Source organism: Littorina saxatilis, linkage group LG8 (assembly GCF_037325665.1).
Source record: "Littorina saxatilis isolate snail1 linkage group LG8, US_GU_Lsax_2.0, whole genome shotgun sequence".
NCBI lineage: Eukaryota > Metazoa > Mollusca > Gastropoda > Littorinimorpha > Littorinidae > Littorina > Littorina saxatilis.
Window position 1 is genome coordinate 43113787 of NC_090252.1, and position 22500 is coordinate 43136286.

At 44.1% G+C, this 22500-nt stretch overlaps 1 protein-coding gene across 2 annotated transcripts in view; it reads right to left on the bottom strand.

Annotated features, from left to right (window-relative positions):
* Nucleotides 1–22500, bottom strand: part of LOC138973606 (roundabout homolog 1-like) — a 40396-nt gene that overhangs the window by 13471 nt on the left and 4425 nt on the right. For both annotated transcript variants that reach the window (XM_070346322.1, XM_070346321.1), the window contains exons 2-12: nucleotides 7295–7573; nucleotides 6815–6953; nucleotides 6243–6370; nucleotides 5441–5565; nucleotides 5051–5210; nucleotides 4484–4681; nucleotides 3748–3837; nucleotides 2588–2766; nucleotides 1984–2134; nucleotides 1421–1530; nucleotides 576–741 (exon numbers count right to left, since the gene is read on the bottom strand). In XM_070346322.1, the coding sequence (XP_070202423.1) occupies nucleotides 576–741; nucleotides 1421–1530; nucleotides 1984–2134; nucleotides 2588–2766; nucleotides 3748–3837; nucleotides 4484–4681; nucleotides 5051–5210; nucleotides 5441–5565; nucleotides 6243–6370; nucleotides 6815–6953; nucleotides 7295–7573 (1725 nt within the window). The remainder of the gene's footprint in view (nucleotides 1–575; nucleotides 742–1420; nucleotides 1531–1983; nucleotides 2135–2587; nucleotides 2767–3747; nucleotides 3838–4483; nucleotides 4682–5050; nucleotides 5211–5440; nucleotides 5566–6242; nucleotides 6371–6814; nucleotides 6954–7294; nucleotides 7574–22500) is intronic.

A 22500-nucleotide genomic window follows, 5' to 3' on the forward strand; every position in this document is an offset into this window, starting at 1 on the left:
TCTTTTTCTTATTCTTCTTTGGCCTTCAGGAAGGAAAGCTCCTGCCCAGGAGACTCTCATTCCCATTCGTGTAAAGAAATACCCAGATCGTGAGACCCTCTCCCCATCATCTCCATATAGATAGAGAGATAGCTAGATAGACAGTTGTACAGAGATACGCTACATTTCTTGGGAAAGGCGTACCCGTGAAAGAAACTAATTATCCGTATTTGGTGCACACCATAACATATCTAATTAACATTTTCGTATCTCATTCTACAGCTCACACACTGGCACGGACACACACACACACACACACACACACACACACACACACACACACACACACACACACAGACACACACACACGAATAACCTCTCCCCCCCCAAACACACACACACATATGAACATCCCACTACACACACACATCAGACACGGAAACAAACGACAAACTTTGACAGACATATATACTACTTCTCCAAACCAACCTTAAACCCCCACCATCCCCCATCCCCCCCACCGTCGATAATCCCCACCCCAACCCCCACCCCACCCCACCCCATTCCACCCCCACACATATAGCAAGTGTACTCACCAACGACGAAGGTTTTGCTCCACACACCCACACCCTGTGACGTCCTGGCCGCCAGACGTATTCTGTAGGTTCTCTCTGGGTCCACGTTCTGGATACGTACACTGCTCGACGCGTCGTCCGTTGTCACGCTGCAGTTGTGAGTTCGGTCGTCGTCTAGACAGTAAATCTGACAGCCAGAACATTCAAAAGAGGATTAAAACTACATACATGATAATAAACTATGCACAGAAAAGAGAAAAAGATCGCAAGCTAACAGAACAGCTCATGTGAAAGCACCAGCAACGATAGGTTCTGATTTTAAACACTATGGTTCCCTCTCTTGCCAATGTTTCTAACACCACCACCCCTTACCTTCTAGAAACATAGAATAGGGTTCATTGCATCCAAAACGCACACACATAAGTATAAAATGTATCTCTTGTTGTTGTTGTTGTTGTTGTTTTCCCCTCTATTTGTGTAATTTACTGGACCAGCAGGAAATGCAGAGATGAAAGTCAAGATCGCTTTGCTGGAGCAGTCCATATTCTAACAATGACTCTGGATTCCTTGGTTCGCCGGATCCAGAGTAACTGACCTTTCGTTGATAATGGTCATTCCTCAAACACTCCATTTCAGAAGAGCGACAGCAATTCCCGATAACTCCATTAGTTAAGTTATCCATGTTTCACCTCTTTTAAATTCCCAATCCATCCCCCTCCCCCTGGTCCTATTGATTTTTTGTTCACGAATAACTTAGTCCCACGTTGTGGACCACAGCTTTTTTTCTTTTTTTATAAACATTTTTATTCAAGTGTTAAAATACAGTACAACACAAACATGCATGTATCTGTTTGACCACTGCTTACCTCGTATCCCTCGATGTCCCCCGTCTGGTCAGACTTGGGAGGTGACCATCGTATGTGAATGGTGTTGTCTTCCTTGTGTATCACGATGTTCTCTGGAGGCGTGGAAGACACTGCACAGGTAGAAATGCAACCGTATAGGTAACTTAAGAGCGGATATGTTCACCCATCAGCATCTGACGATTATTCTGTCGAGAGATCGGGAGGGAGAGAGAGAGGGAAAGAGAGAGGGAAAGAGAGAGAGAGAGAGAGATAGAGAGAGAGATAGAGAGAGAGAGATAGAGAGAGAGAGAGAGAGAGAGAGATAAAGAGAGAGAGAGAGAGAGAGAGAGAGAGAGAGAGAGAGAGAAAGAAAGACAAAGAAAGAGACAGACAGACAGACAGACAGACAGACACACATACAAGACAGACGGACAGAAAGACTCACGAACAGACACACACACAGACAAACACAGACGAAGAACAGACAAAGAACAGACAGAAAACCAGGAAGACCAATCAAACTGAATCTCTCATCTCCAAACATAGCAGAACATCCACGAACAAAAAAAAACACCAAACTTTACCTTGAATTTCAATGGGGTCGGAGGGAGGACTCGGCTCGCTGACCCCAAACATGTTCTGAGCGCGGACCACGAAGATGTAGCTTGTGTCGGGCTTGAGGCCGTGCACACTGTAGCTCTCCTGGTTGATCGTGTCCGGTACCTTCACCCAGCCCTGAAAGTCAGGAGGTCAACGAATTATGGAATGAGTACAGTGAATCCCACATTTTAAGACCTCCACAAATCTGATAAAACCAGGTCTTAAAAGGGAGGGAGTCTTAAAATAGAGTTAATTAGCAAGATGTTGTGGACAGAATGTTTGGAACAGTAGGGGGTGAGGGGTCCTAAAAGGGGGGATTTCACTGATCTGAAATAATGATACGTCAAATACACTATTCTATGAAACTAAAACTCTTGCTTTTCGATTCTTGAATCTTCACAAAAAACAGAAATGAAGGGTATACTATTTTTCTTTTCTAAGTTCTAAGATAGACAGGAACAAGGGGAAGTTATGCCCAGCGGTTTGCAGGTCCGAAAGAGTTAACTCTAGCAGTCATATAATATATTGATTAAGTTCAGTTTGTTTGTCAATATGGGATTCCTTGATTTCAGTTCAGTTTGTGCTCACCTCTGGCGTTTCATGGCTGAAGTACTCCACGATGTAACCCGTCACGGGTGACTTAGCCAGGTCACGCTCGGCTGTCCACGACAAGTGAACGGAGGTGTCCGTCACGCCTGTGATCACGGGTTTGCCTGGAGGATCCGGGAAGGAGGAGGGTTTGGGCATACGATGGAACGGACCTTGCTCTGTGGAGAAAAAAGGACAATGGTTGAATGTTTTTTTTGTAATTTTTGAAAGAATGTCTGCTATGTGCTACAGCCACTCGTTCCTCCAAGTCTGTTATCATTAGTTATCAACACCCAGCTTCCCTATGCCCACAGGCTAATTCACAGGCCGTCTCCAAATTCACACGAAGACACGAAAGTGAACGAAACAGTGACTTCCCTTTTTTTCTCGGTCCAGTAATCAGAGATACCACCATACTACTGCTTATCTAAACAGTTCCAGACACTTGTTGGATAGAGGGTGTGAGTGTCAGTTGCGCGTCTGGAGGTCATTAATCAAATCTTCGTACTCGCAGAAAAATTCCTCCCGAACTTCGCCTTTAAACCAATCTGATGGAACGGACCTTGTTCTGTAAAGCAAAAAGGACAATGGTTGAATGTTGTTTTTTTAATGTCCCTTTAAACTAATCTGATGGCACGGACCTTGTCTTGTGAAGGAAAAATGACAATAGTGGAATGTTGTTTTTTAATGTGCATTTAAACCAATCTGATGGAACGGACCTTGGTTTGGGGGAAAAAAGGACAATGGTTGAATGTTGTTTTTTAATGTCCATTTAAACCAATATGGCTATGCGGAACTGATACATGCTCGAAAGTAGGGACAAAATCTTCTGGGGGACAATTAATAAGGTAGTATTTTGCTCCGCTGGGGAACGACGCAAGAAACAGCAATACCAATAAAAAATTATCAAACAGCAAACGAGAAAGCAAAGTAAACGAAGCTACCAGAACCAAAACAATTCCACGTATGATGTCTTCTTCCCTGATGCAGATGTGGATTTGAAATGGAGACATTTACACCTGAAGTATACGCTGCAAAAGATACCCACTCTATGTGTGTGCATCTTAAAAGTCGCCCATGTGTTTGTTTGTTTGTTTGTTTGATTGTTTCTTTGTTCGTTTGCTCGCTTCCTTTAACGAAGTACAACAGTGGTGACTTACTGGCTGCAGTGAGGGTGGCTTTCCATGACGACTCCCCAGTTTCGCTGATGGCTTTGCAGGTGTACACCGCTGTATCTGACGTTCTCAGGTCTGCACAACAGAAAAATGTTCATTATTCATCAACGCCATAATTGAGGGATGATGGGGCAACATTTAGTTAAGCAGTGCTGCCTGGAGACCTACAATCTTTAATTTTCCAAATCTGCGTTTCGTGATTACTCATCAGTGAACACAGTCAATGTAATCTAAATGTCTCCTGACAAAAAACAGCAACTCCTATCTGTTTTTTTGCTATCCACCACCTAACCACTCACTCATTCATTTATCCATTCATTAATTCAATCATCCATCGTGACCGGAGATCTACAGAGAGCCAGAGTTGTCATAGCGATTGACTGATAAGATGACTGACTCATCAATTGTCCGTTTGAGGACCTGTTCTGCGATCTGCAGAGTGCCAGAGTTAAGGGTGGTGATAATGGGTTCAGTTTTGATTAGGGGCCTACCATCCTTGCACCATTGTTTAATTGATTGTATGAATGACTAACTGATCCATCAATTCTCTGCTTAAACAACTAACCTGAGATCTGCAGAGTACCAAAGTTGAGGATGGTGATTCTGGGGTCGTTGCCGATGAGGGGCCTACAATCCTTACACCATTGATTGATTGATTGATTGATTGATTGATTGATTGATTTTCTAACTAATCCATCGATTGACTGCTTAATGAACTGACCTGAGATCTGCAGAGTGCCTGAGTTGAGGATGGTGATTCGGGGGTCGGTGCCGATGAGTGGTCTCCCGTCCTTGTACCACCTGACGACAGGGGGCGGGTTTCCCTTGGCCTGACACGGCAGCATGGCCACCTCCTTCAGCTCCAGGGTCTGGTTCTGGGGACCCATCAGGATGGTGGGGGGTGGCCGCTTGTCCTCCTCTGCAAGGGAAATGATTCGTTAATATAAGCTTTATGCTTCATGTTAAATAGTATATAATTATATGTCACGATACAAACATGGAACAAAGTTTTGTTTAAACCAAGAGAAAGGATGGTGTGCTTGAAGTCTAAAACTGCATAAATTCCACATTGGCTTCTTCAAATTTCGTTCAAATCTGTATCTCCTTTAAAAAAATTTAAAATAATGTCCGGGAGGGCATCCCGGAATAAAACCTTCAGAGTTTCTGCACTGTAGTGTTTGTCAAGGAGCTTGGTCGATAAAGATGAAACAAAAGACAATATGGCCACCTCAGACCAATAAATACGCTGGTCTGCCAACACGCCACCAAACATCTTATATGTTCTCACCTTTGACAGAGATGGTGGCCGTGGCTTTCTCGCTGCCCAGGACGTTGAGGCCCTGGCACACGTACTGCCCCTCGTCCTCGTACTCGACGTCACGGATCCGTAGCGTGCCGTCCTCGGACACAGAGTACCGCCCGTTCTCGTGGTTTGGGAACATCAGGTGCTGCAAGATGTAACATTAAACAGTGACAATCTTAAACAGATGAGGCAGAGCGCTGTTTAGAGATCTGATAAACAAAGGGAAGTAAACACTCTAAAATACATACGCCATGTGTAACAGAGTAAGTGAGAGTAATTCGGAACCATTCTCCTGGCACCTGAGAGAATAATAAGCATTGACAATTTGTTTCTTAAAGTGGCTGTTTTTTTGCTGGAAATCTGACTTTCACTTACCTGCTCCTTGCCCTTGCTCCAGAAGACAGTGGGTGGGGGGTTGCCCGTGACAACGCATTGCAGTGTGGCAGTCCTCCCTCGTCCTACCGCCTGATTGGTCGGCTTGATCAGGAAGGAGGGCATTGCTAAACAAACACAATTATGTTTAATATCTTGAAATGCTAGTCTTAACGAAGACATAGTTTATGATTTGTATCTTGAAATGTTAGTCTGAACGAAAAATTATATTTTGCGTTTTTGAAGTTACCACAGATTTGGAGCTAATACTATCATGAAGCAAAATAGTGTGGAAAACTAAATCTGTATGCTGTTGGTGTGATACAGATATATTTGTTAGACTCCAGACTTAACATACGTTCAATGCTGGCTTTCTCTTTTTTTGTCATATCCACTAACCATCGGTATTGATAACAAAGGCATATGCAGACAAACAAACAAACAAACAAACAAACAAACAAACAAACACACAGAAGAGAGAGAGAGAGAGAGAGAGAGAGAGAGACAGAGACAGACAGAGAGAGAGACAGACAGAGAGAGAGACAGAGAGACATACAGAGACAGACAGACAGACAGACAGACAGACAGACAAACAGAGAGACGAACAGACAGACTAAAGGACAGACGATGGTGGGTTGCTTGTTTCAACACAAAAATAGATATGGCTATTTGGGACCACGAAGAAGAACTTAGCTCAGAGAGCAAAACACGCAAACAAACAAACAAACAGCATGTCATGAGTCACTTACTATGTAGAGCAAAACACGCAAACAAACAAACAAACAGCATGTCATGAGTCACTTACTATGTACAGTCAGACGTCCAACGGCCTTGACCGTGCCAGCTGTGTTCTCGGCGATACACACGTACACCCCGTCGTCCGACACATGGACCTTCTCGATCCACAGCGTGCCGTCGTCCAGCTCTCGCGCCCTGCAAAGCAAATATATTTGGCTTGTTGATATGGCATTCAATGATTTCAGTTCGATCGTTTTAAACTGTACCTGTACCACACACGAAAGAGGCATTCGGTGAGAATTTGGTTCGAATAGAAAAGGTTGAAAGTAAATCATGTGACCGGCATAGTTCTCACTGAACCTTTGCAATGATTTTGACATTTGCATGAAAACCATGTTTGTCTTGATAACTGCTAGTTTCAGATAGATAGTCAACAAGACAACTCGGCAAGAGAGATCAAAATCGCAGTTTGATTCTATGACGATGAACTCAATTGTAACCAAGCTAAAACAAAATAAACTGCGACCAAACCAAACTTAACACAATGAAACTGAACTCAACTTTGTGTTTTTAGGTGTATTTTTGTGTAATCGAACATTTGCTTACGTGACGTCACATGAAACAAAAAACCGCGCTCACCTTCCAAATGGAACCCTCCCTTCTTCCTTCTGCCACTGTATCGTGGGGCGGGGGTCCCCGGTGGCGCTGCATTTCAGTTCTACTGTGTCATCTTCCTTGGCGATGACGTCATCGGGAATCTGACGAAACGTGGGCTTCTCTGCAAGCACCAACAGAATAAAAACGTGAGCAAAACTATAAATGTAATGTCGATTGCTGTTGTTATGGTTCTTTTGTAATGTGGAGGCAGCGCATGCGACTTATAAAGGCTTCTTAATGACAGAGTAATACAGTGAATACCCTTAAACTTGCTTTTTCCTCTCACAAATAACTTCACACGTGCTCCGGTCCGCGTGTTTTCGACACACCCCTCGCTAGCGATTGGCCCCTCCAATGTTTGTCCCAGTAAAACCAAGAACAGTAACTCGTTCACAACCCCTACAAACCCGACAAAGTTTTTTTGTTTTTTTAAATTCGTCCAATGTCATCAACCACACTCACCGAGCACGGTGAGAGAGGCGGGCGCACTCTCCCTCTCCCCACCCTTGTTGAGAGCTAGACATGTAAAGTCGCCCGCGTCGGACTGTTCCACGGAGGCGATGATCAGGTCGCCCTCCTCGGTCACGGTCAGTCGCCCTTCGCTGGCCAAGGGCGACCCGTTGCGTCGCCACAGGACCTTCGGTTCGGGTTCCCCGCGAGGAGGCTTGCAGTGAAAGGTGGCGGTCTCGCCCGCAGCCACTGTCGCGGGTTGTGGGTTTTCTCTGAAGTCATCACGAAGCACTGAAAATAGAGAGGGAAATGATTGTAAAATTCGAGAGTGACTTAAGATAGACGAGGTCGAAGGTTGCTGCAGAGGTGTGTGCTGCAACACACGAGATAGAGAAGTGCGAAACCAATGTGCATTAAGGATTATGAACAAATAACAAACGACAATGTTGAGGTTTCCTCTTGTGAAAGTGCTAATAACAAAGAAGAGAAACAATCGTCGATATGGGAATGAAAAGTAGAAAGTGACAAGGAAAAAGTGTGAGATTGGAAATAAATCAAAACAATGACAAATAATTATATTCACATCCTTCCACCATTCAATCAGTCTATCAATCAACACAGAACAATATATTATAGTGAAAATGATAATAAAAAAAAAAGAATACTAAATTCATCACGCTGACTAACAAACGAGAAAAACGAACACTTAAAACTACACATACCAAACAAAATCCACACAGAAACAACCGTGTTAAGGAAGGAGAAGGAAACAGGGGGGTGGGGGTGCTTATACGTAAATCACAAAGGATTAACCTTCTCAAGCGAACTCTTTGTTTTCAAAATGAGGTCACAGAAGGCTTCACCCGATTTCAGAACCCCCCTCTGTTTTAAAAACCAAACCAAAGCATTCCCACCACGTGTGACCATGTTGGCACGGTTAAAATTCCAAACAATATTCTCTTGGGTTGGCAGAAACAATTTTCACAGCGGCCGAGACAAAACACGTTTCCTGAAAAAGACGATAATGTACACAACACTATCGGGTATCCAAAGAAGCTGGGCCCCTTCTGTCAAAACTATATTACCGTTCTTCCTTCACACGTGTTTCGCTTTCTCACTCACTGTCACTGTCACTGTCTGTCTGTCTGTCTTGTCTGTCGTCTCTCCCTCTCCCTCCCTCCCCCTCCCTCCCCCTCTCTCTCTCTCTCTCTCTCTCTCTCTCTCTGCCTCTGTGTGTGTGTGTGTGTGTGTGTATGTGTGTGTGTGTGCGAGCGTGCGCGTTTGTGTGCTTATATATGAGAGAGAGCGAGAAGAAATGAGAGGGAGAGAGAGAGAGAGAGAGAGAGAGAGAGAGAAGAGAGAGAGAGAAAGAGAGAGAGAGAGAGAGAGAGAGAGAGAGAAAGAGAGAGAGGTGGGGGTGGGAAAGAGACTCACTGACAGAAATACTTGTTTTCTATTTTTCCTACCACCATCTCCGGTTACTCTTCTTTCTTCCGTTTCTGGCATCCATATAATTAACTGCCAGCAAGAATATTACGCCACTGGCAGGAAAAAGGAATTGAGGAGGGATCTAATGGTAAGCCGTGTGGAATAACAAGTTATGACGATGGATTACCAGCGTTTGTGACTGTTTTCTTTGCGGATTATCGAGTCAGCCCAGAGAAAATGAGAACAGCATTTTTGGTTGTTGGCATTACTGTGTGTCGGGCACAAAATATGCTTGAAACGGAGGGGCTGCCAACATGGAAACGAAAAACGAGGATATCAGAAAGAGACGGGGGTGCTGGGACAGTGTGTGTGTGTGTGTGTGTGTGTGTGTGTGTGTGTGTGTATGTGTGTGTGTGGATAAGAAAAGTCTGCGCGCAAATGCGTATTATGTGCGTTTTTGTTGCTTTTAACACCACGTGTGCATTGTAACTTTGAGCACGAGTGCGTTCGTGTGTACATGCGCTTACGTACCCACACGAATGTGCGCCTGTGTGCAGTGCGAGCGAGTAAAAGAGAGAATGAGAGACAAGAGCGACAGACACAGACTGACAGACAAAAACAAAGTTACAAGAAAAAAAAGAAGAAGAAAAAAACATGTGCAAAAACAAAGCCTACTTCAAAGAATAACTCTATCCTCAAAAATGTGCAGGGAGCCAGGTAAAACAAACCCAAACAATCCCCTCCCAACGATACTAACTACCTGTCTGGAACCCGAAAAGCACGGAAGCGGCTTACATGAAAGCACCGAGAAAGACCTGGTTTGGGTAACTTAATTCGCGGCTTAGCTCTCAGTGAAACACTGCAACAAATTGGAGGACTGCAGCGCACGAACACAGATCGTTCAGTGCAATAAGCACGTACGTGAAAAACGTATGGTAAAGGTGAACATGTGTGTTTTGTTCTACTTCTTATCTTGTCCGTTATCTTCTTCTTGTTGTTCTTCTGCGTTTATGGACCGAAACTCCCACGTACACGTGTCGTTTTGTACGAGATGGATTTTACGTGTATGACCGTTTTTACACCGCCATGTAGGCAGCCGTACTCCGCTTTCGATGGATCTTGTCCGTTATAAGATGGTCCTTCATTGGGCCCAACCTCGACTTCGAGAAGTCTGTTGTTACCAACAATGTAGTACCAAAGCTTCGAGCATTGAGCTAATTGCAGTCGACTTCTTCGCCCCATTAACATCAGGCTTTAGATGTGTATGCCAAGTTTTGCACATGTATGCGTACGCGTTCCTTCCTTTCCTTATCATCGTCGTCATTGTCGTCGTCATCATCAACATTATTATCATCATCATTCCGTCATTCTCTCGTCTCCTCTATCTTCAGAGTAGTCTTGAACTTCTAATTTCCTTCTTTCCATAGTATAAGAACCTGTACTGTTCAAACTCTCAGAGGGTGCCAGTACTGAATGCAGTCCGATCATCTTATACTCATGTAGAACAAGAAAAGCCAGGTGCACACACACACAGACCAAGTAATATTCCGGACAGGGGTGGGGGGTGATGGATGGGGTGCAGGAGGGTACCTAAAAAAAAAGTTACACTTCATTCAAGTGGTACACTTGTAATCCCGAAGCTTTACAAGAAACGACAGAAAAGTGCACGTGCAAAGCGAGACTTACAGTATTGAGGCCACCTGGATCTGCCAGGCATTTCCTTTGTCTCTTCTCTTCTATCGCTGTCTTGTTTTTATATTTAGTCAAGTTTTGACTAAATATTTTAACATCGAGGGGGAATCGAAACGAGGGTCGTGGTGTATGTGCGTGCGTGTGTGTGTGTGTGTCTGTGTGTGTGTGTGTGTGTGTAGAGCGATTCAGACTAAACTACTGGGCCGATCTTTATGAAATTTGACATGAGAGTTCCTGGGTATGAAATCCCCGAACGTTTTTTTCATTTTTTTGATAAATGTCTTTGATGACGTCATATCCGGCTTTTCGTGAAAATTGAGGCGGCACTGTCACGCCCTCATTTTTCAACCAAATTGGTTGAAATTTTGGTCAAGTAATCTTCGACGAAGCCCGGGGTTCGGTATTGCATTTCAGCGTGGTGGCTTAAAAATTAATTAATGACTTTGGTCATTAAAAATCTGAAAATTGTAAAAAAAAAATAAAAATTTATAAAACGATCCAAATTTACGTTTATCTTATTCTCCATCATTTGCTGATTCCAAAAACATATAAATATGTTATATTAAGATTAAAAACAAGCTCTGAAAATTAAATATATAAAAATTATTATCAAAATTTTTTTTCGAAATCAATTTAAAAACACTTTCATCTTATTCCTTGTCGGTTCCTGATTCCAAAAATATATAGATATGATATGTTTGGATTAAAAACACGCTCAGAAAGTTAAAACGAAGAGAGGTACAGAAAAGCGTGCTATCCTTCTCAGCGCAACGAATACCCCGCTCTTCTTGTCAATTCCACGGGCACTGCCTTTGCCACGGGCGGTGGAGTGACGATGCTACGAGTATACGGTCTTGCTGCGTTCAGTTTCATTCTGTGAGTTCGACAGCTACTTGACTAAATATTGTATTTTCGCCTTACGCGACTTGTTGTTCTCTTGTTGTTGTTGTTGTTGTTGTTGTTGTTGTTGTTAGTGTGTGTGTCTGCCTGTATGTCTGTGTGTATGTCTGTGTGTATGTTTGTTTGTTTGTTTGCTTAACGCCCAGCCGACCACGAAGGGCCATATCAGGGCGGTTGTGTGTATGTTGTTGCTGTCGTTGTTGCTGTTCATGTCATTTGTCAAGATTGACTCTGTATTCGTTTCCGTCTGTGACTTGGAATAATAGGCCGTGAAAGGTGGATGCAGCGCCTATAGGCAGTCGATCTACTGGCCGATGTGAATGCGCGACATATTGTGTAAAAAATTCCATCTCACACGGCATTAATAGGTAACATGCGCCCTGTGTCGCCTTGTGTGGTGAGATACGTGCGCGATATAAATCCTCGTAAATAAAAATTCGTCAATGCGTCCGTCTCTCTTTTCATTTGAAAAAACTCACTTTACAATGAGATTGTCGTTTATTTTATTATTAAAACAAGTCGCGTAAGGCGAAAATACAACATTTAGTCAAGCTCAGTCGAACTCACAGAATGAAACTGAACGCATTGCATTATTTCCGCAAGACCGTACACTCGTACACCGCTCGTGGCAAAGGCAGTGAAATTAACTATCCAAAAAAGCGCGGTAGCGGTTGCGCTAAGGAGGATAGCACGCTTTTCTATATCTATTATCTCTATTCTTTTTAACTCTCTGAACGTGTTTTTAATCCAAACATATCAAATCTATATGTTTTTGGAATCAGGAACGGACAAGGAATACGATGACATTCTTTTTAAATCGATTTCGGAAATTTACTTTTAATCATACTTTTTTTTATATTTTTAATTTTCAGAGCTTGTTTTTAATCCGAATATAACATATTTATATGTTTTTGGAATCAGAAAATGATAAAGAATACGATAAACGTATTTTTGGATCGTTTTATACAAAAATAATTTTAATTACAATTTTCAGATTTTTAATGACCAAAGTCATTAATTAATTGTTAAGCCTCCTAGCTGATATGCGCCTTCGTCGAAGATTGCATGGCCAAAATGTCAATCAATTTGATTGAAAAATGAGGGTGTGACAGTGCCGCCTCAACTTTTACAAAATGCCGGATATGACGTCATCAAAGACATTTATCGAGAAAATGAAAACAACTTCTGGGGATATCATACCCAGGAACTATCATGAAAAATGTCATAAAGATCGGTCCAGTAGTTTACTCTGAATCGCTCTAAACACACACACATACACATACACACACACACCACGACCTTCGTCTCGATTTATGTTAAAACATTTAGTCAAAACTTGACTAAATGTAAAAAGAAAGAAAATGTAATGGAACAACATTGATATGAATGGACAGGACTATTACCGGAGTTGTTTCCCTTACACCGAAGTGCCGCAAGAGAGAGAGCGAACGATCTTTATTACTCAAGGATGGAGATTTTAGGAGAGAGAGAGAGAGAGAGAGAGAGAGAGAGAGAGAGAGAGAGAGAGAGAGAGAGAGAGAGAGAGAGAGAGAGAGAGAGAGAGAGAGAGAGAGAGAGACAGACCGAGAGAGAGAGAGAGACAGACCGAGAGAGCCAGAGAGACAGAGCCAGAGAGACAGACAGAGACAGAGCCAGAGAGAGATAGAGAGAGAGAGAGAGAGAGAGAGAGAGAGAGAGAGAGAGAGAGAGAGAGAGAGAGACCGAGAGAGACAGACAGACAGACAGACAGACAGACAGAGACAGAGCCACAGTGAGAGAGAGAGAGAGAGAGAGAGAGAGAGACAGACAGACAGACAGACCGATAGACAGACAGAGACAGAGCCAGAGAGACATAGAGAGAGAGAGAGAGAGAGAGAGAGAGAGAGAGAGAGACAGACAGACAGACAGACAGACAGACAGACAGACAGAGACAGAGAGAGGCAGAGAGAGAATTTGGGAAAACATGGAGCTTATCAAAATCTTTTAGGGGTTTTCGAACAGTAATAGGGTTGCAAATTCAATTAAATTGTCCATTGATTCTGGCAACACACACACACACACACACACACACACACACACACACACACTTGACCCGACTGCCAAATCACACATCCCTTTCCTCCCCCTCCATCACATCACAATTCCCCACCTCCTATCATCATCCCCTGCCTTCCATCATACCCTTCCCACCCTCCACCACTTCTACAATCCCCTCTCCACCCCCAACCCCCTCCCCAGCTTTTGCAAAATGGGGTTTGGCGAATCCATCATAGCAGTGAAGGCAAAGGCCGCCGGGTCCTCTTGACAAAATTTACAGCCACGAACCCTTCGTTTTTTGTGCGACATTGCATTATTGGATTGAGTCCATGGGCCGCCTAGAGCCAGATGAAGGGATGGATGGATAAGAAGAAATCGCGAAGGTGGGGCGGGGGGGGGGGGGGGGGTGGAAGGGGAAGGAGGAGAGAGAGAGAGAGAGAGAGAGAGAGAGAGAGAGAGACAGACAGACAGAGACAGACAGAGACAGAGATAGAGAGACAGGGAGAGTGTGAGAGACAGAGAAAGGGTGGGGTGGGGAGGGGGCTGTCAGCAAAAAAGAGAGGGGAACAGTCATTAGTAACTATAAAAGATAACGGCATCAGAGACACCCAGCACTTCTTTCATTTCACCACGAAGTAGGCCTATTGCTAGCTGCAGTGACAATTGACCATTATACTGTTTAATCAAAGATACCCTTTCATTGGATTTTCCTTCAACAGATTAAATTGGAGGCCGACTGAGAAACCCGAAGCGAGCAAAAAATAAATGAGCTGTTCATTTATAATTAAATTTGTCAAGTATCGCATAATCCAGGCAATTCTGAGCAGTACGTGAGAAGATCAGATTTCTGCAATGAGGATTGGGGATGGCTTGCTTTCCAATGCACGTTCTGTCTCTTTGTCGTTTCTTTCTTGTATCTTTTAGCTTGGCTACATGGCTGTCTTCAAAACTACCGTACGAATTGTCTGTTCTGAATATAACTCAAGTTAGTGCCAGGGCCGATGGTTGGATTCGAATGTCTTCTGCCTTCTGGTACAGATGTAACCTAGTCGGTTTTCTCTTATTCAAACTCGCTGTCAGTATGATACCTGCCTACCGGTCTGCCTACCTGTCTGCCTACCTGTCGGTAAGTCTGTCTAACTGTCTATCTGTCTCTGACTCTCTCTCCCTTCAGCATCAGCGGAACCAGATCTGGCCAGAAGGAGCTACACTGGAGACCAAGCTCTGGGGAACGTCAGAAGACCTGAAAGCGACGTTCCAGTTCACGACAGCAGCGGAACTACGACCCTAGACACAACCGTCGAACGCAGAAGAACGCAGAAGAAGAAGACCCGAATACCACAAACATGTCAGGATGTTCTGGCTTGCAGACGCTTGGCTTCTGAGACACGCAAACGCGCCAACGCCCAGCAAACACCAGTATACGTTAGGCAAGCCGAATGCAAGACAAAGTAGCAAGGAAGCGCCTGGATCTGAGTCGCGGCATGTGTCTCATCACCATCACTTACATAGCCATCTAGCGGGATTAATGACGTATTTTCAGGCATTACAGCTAACACGTCTGCAAAATGCCAGTTGTGATCGACCGTTCGCAAGATGCTATTTTACTCAGACACTCTTGACGTGATATCGGCACCTCGTCAAGAATTCCTGCATCTGCTAATTTTACTATCTCCACGCTGCAAGATGTACAACCACTTGGGTTACATCATTGGAGGCATCGTTAGAGGAGCGTTCTTCCGTCAGCACTCGCTGTATCCTTGTGTGCGTTCCGTAGGTTATGCGATGTGGTGTTGAGAGAGAGAGAGAGAGAGAGAGGGGGGGGGGGGGGAGAGAGAGAGAGAGAGAGAGAGAGAGAGAGAGAGAGAGAGAGAGAGAGAGAGAGAGAGAGAGAGAGAGAGAGAGAGAGAGAGATTTCCATCTTACTCTGAAAAAGGGCATTACAGTACTGTATGTCTTATCTTGTCCTATTGTATATCACAGAGGTGTTTTTGTTGTTGTCAGAACACTGATCATAAAGTTGAAATGTGATTTGTGGTAATATAATTACACAGCAGAATAATGTGTAACATGACAGAACTGTGTGTTTGGAACACACTGTTTATTTCACACACAAAAACATAATTATTGATATTGTTGACTCTAGATGTTAGGCATTTGTGTACAGCTAAAATGTTGCCAGCGTGTTCAAAATAATCATCATATGCATAGAACATTGTCAAGTAAATAGCTAATATAAAAATACCCCTTGGCCGTACTCTTCCCAAAGCAAGAAACCACAGATAGGAGATGTTACAAAGGGTATCCGATGCTTCAACACAAACGTCAGATGATAGGACTTTGCGGTGTAAAAAGTCTCTCTACCCTTTGCAATCTAAAACACTTGCATCTGCCACTAGGCGTTGAACAATTCCTGAGATCGCTCTCTCTAAAATCAGGAAATTTTCGCTGCGTGATGTCAGACCGCCTTCCACCTAGCAAAAACAATGTCTTGCATCCGCCATTTGCAATCAAAAGTCCGTCTCTCCCCACTTGCCTGGTTACAAGAGGTGGCTTCAAGAGAGACGCCCCGCAAGGCCCGACGCGTCTAAAACACGTGCTGTGCGAAGTTGCAGAGTGATACCTGCCTACCTGTTGCGTTCAAAGACGTCAGTCGGACGTTGCGCGAGTGATCGTCTGCGTTTGAAGTGTGCTTGTCTCTCTCCGCGCGCCAAGAGTTGGCAAAGGGCGAGCATTCGTCGCCAAGGGAGCTTACTGTGTCGCTGCTGAAAGCGAACTAAATACGTAGTGTTTAATAGGTGAGGATTTAGTTTATACATATAGAGCTTTGTGGTATAGAAGAAAGTCAGATGTGTACCATTAAGAAAAAAGAAAGTGTTATGGGTCTGGCTCGATTATTTGTACTGTGGACCATTTCAAGGTCATACCGAAAGCAAAGGTCATGAGTGCCTGTGAAAATCTAATTTTTAAAAGTTTTTGAATTAACTTTCATCGTATTATGCACGAAGTCTAGAGGAAGAAAATAATGTTGGTTGGTTGGTCGTCATGTTGTATCGTCTCTTCACTGATGTTGCCATTCGAAACCGATGCAAGAAGAACATGACGCAGAAGGAGAAGACTTAAATATAATCCACAGTGTTAGGGTTGTTCTATATCAACACAAAATAAATCACATAACAAAGCATCTTGTATCAGAAGCCCCCTTTCTGCGTCCTCCGCGTAAGTCTACAACTTGAACCAGTCTTATCAGCCGACGCCGTGACTTGTGGACATTCACCATACCAACAGGATGGTCATAAAAACACAATTTTCGTCCACCCCTCGTACTTTCCTCTGCTATTTGATACCACAGATAGCTGCTTACATTCCTCCTACTGTGGTTGCTCAACGTTACTATCCTGACTTTTGTGGTACTCCACTTTGCAATCAGCATTTGAAATAGTGGAAAGAAGAGGAAGGACAATCCCGTGAAGTTAGTCTTGTGGTAATGTTTTATTTCTGCAACCACATTTCGCACACACAAACACAAGCACAGACACACAGACAGACACAGATAGACAAGGGCACACACACACACACACACACACACACGCACGCACGCACGCACACACGCACGCACGCATACACACACACACACACACACACACACACGCACACACACACACTGATCCCTACCTACCGACTTCATTCATTTATTTATTTCGGTCAAAAGACATTCAACAACTGCTTATCGCCCCTGATAGGAAGTGACGTGTTAATGCGCCTCAGCAGTAAAATGAGAAACGTGTATAGTAGACAGCAAGTTCCACAAAACAAACAGACTCGAGAAATCTTGGTACTTTCCCAACCTTTTAACACTAAAAGACTCCATACTTGTTTGTGATGACAGTAGACAGATGCGATGTCCAGACAGATACCCTGTTGGGCTGGATGGTACTTGTTTCTTTGTATTCACATGTCCAGGGGTCCGCGGTGGCTCAAAGGTTACGATCTCAACACACTCGATCGCCATTCCTATTTCATTTTTGTCCTCATAAGCCAACAATTTCATTGAACTTTAATGACAAAACTCCGCTTGAATCTGTTACCATCGTGGCATACAGTAACTGGATTTGACAAATGTAGTATTCAGTCACAATGTTCGTCCGTGTGCGTGCTTGTTTGTCAATCTGTCTGCTTGATTCCTTGTCAGCTAACCTGCCTGTAATTTCGCCAGCTGGTACATATGTCTGTTTGTCTGTCTGTACCTCCTCCTGGTCGCTTACTGACACGTTGTTTTGGAGTGGAAGGAGAGGAAACAGGGGAACGCTCATTGTCACATGTATAAATCAGTCTCGTATGCTGCCCAGAAAACAGAAATCAGCGTTTCGGCACAGGAACGCCACCAAAGCAGAAAAAAACGCCTCCGGCCCGTCTCCCAGAAACAAACTAACTAGCCAAACAAATATATATTTCATCTGATTACGGCGTTAGCTGTATACACAAACAGACAGGAGGGCTCGTCAGTAATGTCTGGCTTGCAGTGCGAGGGTTCGTCGGAAAGTAAACTGACATTTTCACAGTTTACGCTGCAGAGCTTGTCTTTCTTGCCCCGAAAAGCGAAGATGGCTCTGATTATCTATCTCCGGAAACACAGTTTTCACATCTAACCCCCTCCCCCTCCCAACACCACCACCACCACCCCCCTCGACATTGAGGCTACAGAAAAACGGCCACAACAATGTTTTGGGTGTTTTACTTGTTCGTGTGTCCGATTGTCTTTCTTTATCAAAGTGTTTACTTATTGGCTTGAATGTCAAACATCTCTCTCTCTCTCTCTCTCTCTCTCTCTCTCTCTCTCTCTCTCTCTCTCTCTCTCTCTCTCTCTCTCTCTCTCTCTCTCTCTCTCTCTCTCTCTCTCTCTCTCTCTCAACAATAATACCAACCATGTTTTTTTGAAGATAATATTGATAATAATAATCCTAACGCCAACTCTATCATACACATATAAACCAATTCATGTCCAATATAGGCAATTAAGACCTGACGGACAATAAGCCCCTTAAAATTTACTAGGACTGTTGGATGGGAAAGAGGAAGCGCAAATGTTCAAACACATCACCACTATCAAGCTCTCTCTCTCTCTCTCTCTCTCTCTCTCTCTCTCTCTCTCTCTCTCTCTCTCTCTCTCTCTCTCTCTCTCTCTCTCTCTCTCTCTCTCTCTCTCTCGCTCTCTCTCTCTCTCTCTCTCCCCCCCCCCCAGAAATACAGCACAACAAGTTATCACCTCACACACAACAAGCGGAACGCAAAACAATCTGTTTTGTTCAAAGCTGGGGTCTTTCTGTCTTGAAGATGCTGTTTGACGTCATCACTCACCACTGAGCGTTCGTGGCCCTATGAGTTATTCTTTTCTCTGCCTATGATAGCAAGGGAAAATATCATACCCCGTCCCTACCCCTTCGAGACAGCTTCCGTGTGTATTGCAACCCAGCTTCAAAAACATTGCTCGGGGGTCGCGGAGTTAGTTGAGTGCGTGTATGTGTATGTGTGTGTGTGTGTGTGTGTGTGTGTGTGTGTGTGTGTGTGTGTGTGTGTGTGTGTGTGTGTGTTTGTTTGTGTGCGTGAGTGCGTGCGTGAGTGCGTACGTTCGTTCGTTCGTTCGTGCGTGCGTGCACATGTGTTTTCAGAGTGGGAGAGAAACAGACAACCAGACAGACGGACGGACAGACAACAATACACAGAGAGAGAGACAGATAGAAACAGAGAAAGACAGACACTGAGAGCGAACCCCCCTAAACCTTCTGAGTGCTTGTGTCTGTATACATGTCTGAGTGTATCTCCATCTCAGATTTCTGTCGGAGAAGTTATACTGATTTCAGCCGAAGATGTTCGCAGAATACAGACAAGCAAATATTGACGTAATCATAAACGAAAACCACGACACGCGCAGCAATGTTATTTTTGGCAACGTTGCGCAGATATTTGAAAATAACTGACTGAGTGCGGCCGACTGAGCAAGAGAGAGGGCGAGAGAGAGAGAGGGGGCGAGAGAGAGAGAGAGAGAGAGAGAGAGAGAGAGAGAGAGAGAGAGAGAGAGAGAGAGAGAGAGAGAGAGGGAGGGAGGGAGGGGAGAGAGAGAGAGAGAGAGAGAGAGAGAGAGAGAGAGAGAGAGAGAGAGAGAGAGAGAGAGGGAGTATTTGGGTACGGTAAAAATCTAAGTGCACATAGGCATCAATGTCGGAAGTTCCTTCAATATTACGATTTTATATTTAAGATTTTGACCAAATTTCGGACCGGATTTAATCTAACCAATCCAAGGCATACGGCACATTGTTGACGCGCTACATCAGTTTTCCAGCATAGCATCATGGTTTTTTTCCGACAGATGCGTGCAGAATAACGCGTAACAAGGTGCTGGTGCACAAAAACCGGCGAGACACGTCAAAGGTAATATGTACTACACTTTATCCTACATACGTGAGAGAAACACCCGTGAGATAATAATCGTTCAAATCACACGTGTGCTTATCATGTAAATGAGGTCATGTCAAGCAAGTTTTTTCACTGCTTATGGTGCCAAAGTCACCGAGACAAACGTCATTATAGAAACAAAAATTGCGCTCGCTAATTACCCTCCATGAATCTTTAGAACTAACACATCACGCCACACTTTCAGAGTGACGTTTCTTTGCTTTGACGTAATAGATTGCACGAGGCTTTAGAAGAGATCGAGGTTCCAAAACAAGCGTCTTCAATTTAGCTGCCTCGACTGCAGGACATTTTCAGTAAAATACACGTAAGTACAGTATGTAGAATAAACAGAATACTACATGGCTTGCTGTTTCGTACCAGATTTACACTCGTTGCTTTTTCAAATAGTGAACAGCTCGCTTTCGCTCGCAGTTCAATATTAAAAAAACTTTAAAAAAACTCGTGTAAATCTGGTACGACACTGCAAGCCATGTAGTATTCTCTATATTTTATACACTTGAACGGTGACTTCCAATGCCTCATTCACAACGGCCACACGGAGTTCCGTCCATACGACAGACATGTTTTGCTTCTGTTTCCACAATGCATCCCGCACCATTTTCACAACCACGCTGTCAACGTTGTGCCCATACTTCAACGAGACAGAGAATAGCGCAGTTTCACCATTTGTGTTTTCACACTTGAGGTTGGGGTCAAACGTGGTTTCAAGTGCACGGACACAAACGTCGCTAACGTCATAAATGCGTGACCATTACGGATGCAAATGGCGTGTGTTGCGGCGGCCATCAAACGATGAAAGAGACAGTTTGTGGCTCACCGGTGAGCAAATGAACCTGCCACCTGCAGAGCTGCCCTGCACGCAGCGTACTGACGAACTCTCCCTTCTCATGCATGTGGAGGCCAAGGCAAGGCAAATAATCTATTTCAGAAGACTCGATGCAGGGACATGCGTAATAATCTAAAACAAAATCTTAACAAAAAGGAAGTAACTCAAACTGATTGAAAAACACATAATTATATAACTTCAGTCAGGGTTTCATTATTTAAGACATGTTCGTACCACTAGTAAGTATTTTAGCAGCTACATTTCTGGGACGCTGCTTGAATACGCAGACACTCCTTTTTGAACATGTTCGATTATACAAATGTCGCATTCAACGATTTTGTAAGGAAAATGGATTTCTTAAAATAAAATTTATAATATTCCCTTTTGTATCCGCTTTTGAAACGGCAACAGTTGGACTGTTTCTACTTCCAATACGTTGCAGTATTGCTAGACTTTATCACATGCACTGTTCTAGCTCACAGTTACGGCTTTGCTGTTCGCTTTCTCTCGCAGACACTGCGAAGTGAGAACACAGGCAGTACGTACGTTCCTTAAAACTGAGGACAAACCCCAACAGTGACACAGTTCTCTTCGCCGCCTGTGGAGGTTTTTGTGGGTTTTTCAACGAGCAGTAAAACCTCTGCACCCTGCTGCCAGCAGTGTGAAAACGGGCGTAAACAACGCAGCGCGGTATCGGCCGTAATGGGCTTCATTCTGCAATGGACTGGAGCCGTAAAGGATTTTCAATGGTAGTCTGCAGTTTCTGCCGCTTGCAAATATTTGGAGCGTAAATCCTTTGAAGCGCTTGCACCCAAAGGAAGGGAAATGAGCTTTGGTTGTGGTCGTTTGTATCTACGCAACGATTCTGTATCCGCACCGTTTCTTTCTTGCTTCTATCTGCGTAAAAGATTCTGCTTCCGCAGTGTTTCTCTCGTGTTTACATCCCACACAACGAGATTGATGTAGTACCTTTCTTGTATATATATGCGTTTATCCGAACAACGATTTCCACTTCAAAATGTTCTGTATTGGTGGGTGTTTTTTTAAACTAATTATTTCATCTTCGTCGTTATATCTTTCCTTTCTTTCACCGCTCCACCCTCCCCCCTCCCCTCCACACACACACACACACACCACCGCCTCCGCCTTCCACCCAGCCAAACGTTGTCTTGAACCCTCCCGACAAGACAAAAAAGCAAAAACACCCCCAAGAACAACCTCCAACGCATGGCTCTCATCACTTGGAACACAACAGAATCACCTTCAGACCAGAAATAAAGCAAACAAGGTGTTCATAGTTTTGATGCCCCAACGGAAAAAGGCGAGAGTGCTTTGACTTCTCCGAAAGCTTTCCCTTCCCCTCTTACTCTCTCTCCCTAGGTTTACACCTAGCATCACCCCCCCCCCCCCCCCCCCTTTCTACCATGATTCTCAATCTGTTTCTCCTTTTACCTCTATTTTCTCTTCTTTTTCTGTTTGCCAAAGCTTCTCAAGAGAAACTTCCTATACGCACCCCCCCCCCCCCCATTCTCATCCTCGAACGTCCCCCTCTACCCCTCCCCCCCCCCACACACACACACCTTCCCCTTCCCCTCCACTCTCATCCTCTTGCCCCTTCACCCCCACCCTCAATAACACTCCCTCCCCAACACCCACCCCATCACCCTCAGCTTCTCTGAATAAATGCCATTTCAACAGAAGAAAGCTAGAAGCCGCATACTTTTCCCTGGCGTTTCTCTCGTCTGAACAAATGTCATTTGCCAAAGAAAATGTGCGCTACGGGTTGCAGGGTGCGACTTAGCTCCCTTGGCCACAGATGAGGACGTTTACTCCATGGCAGTAGCGTCTTCCAAACACCAAT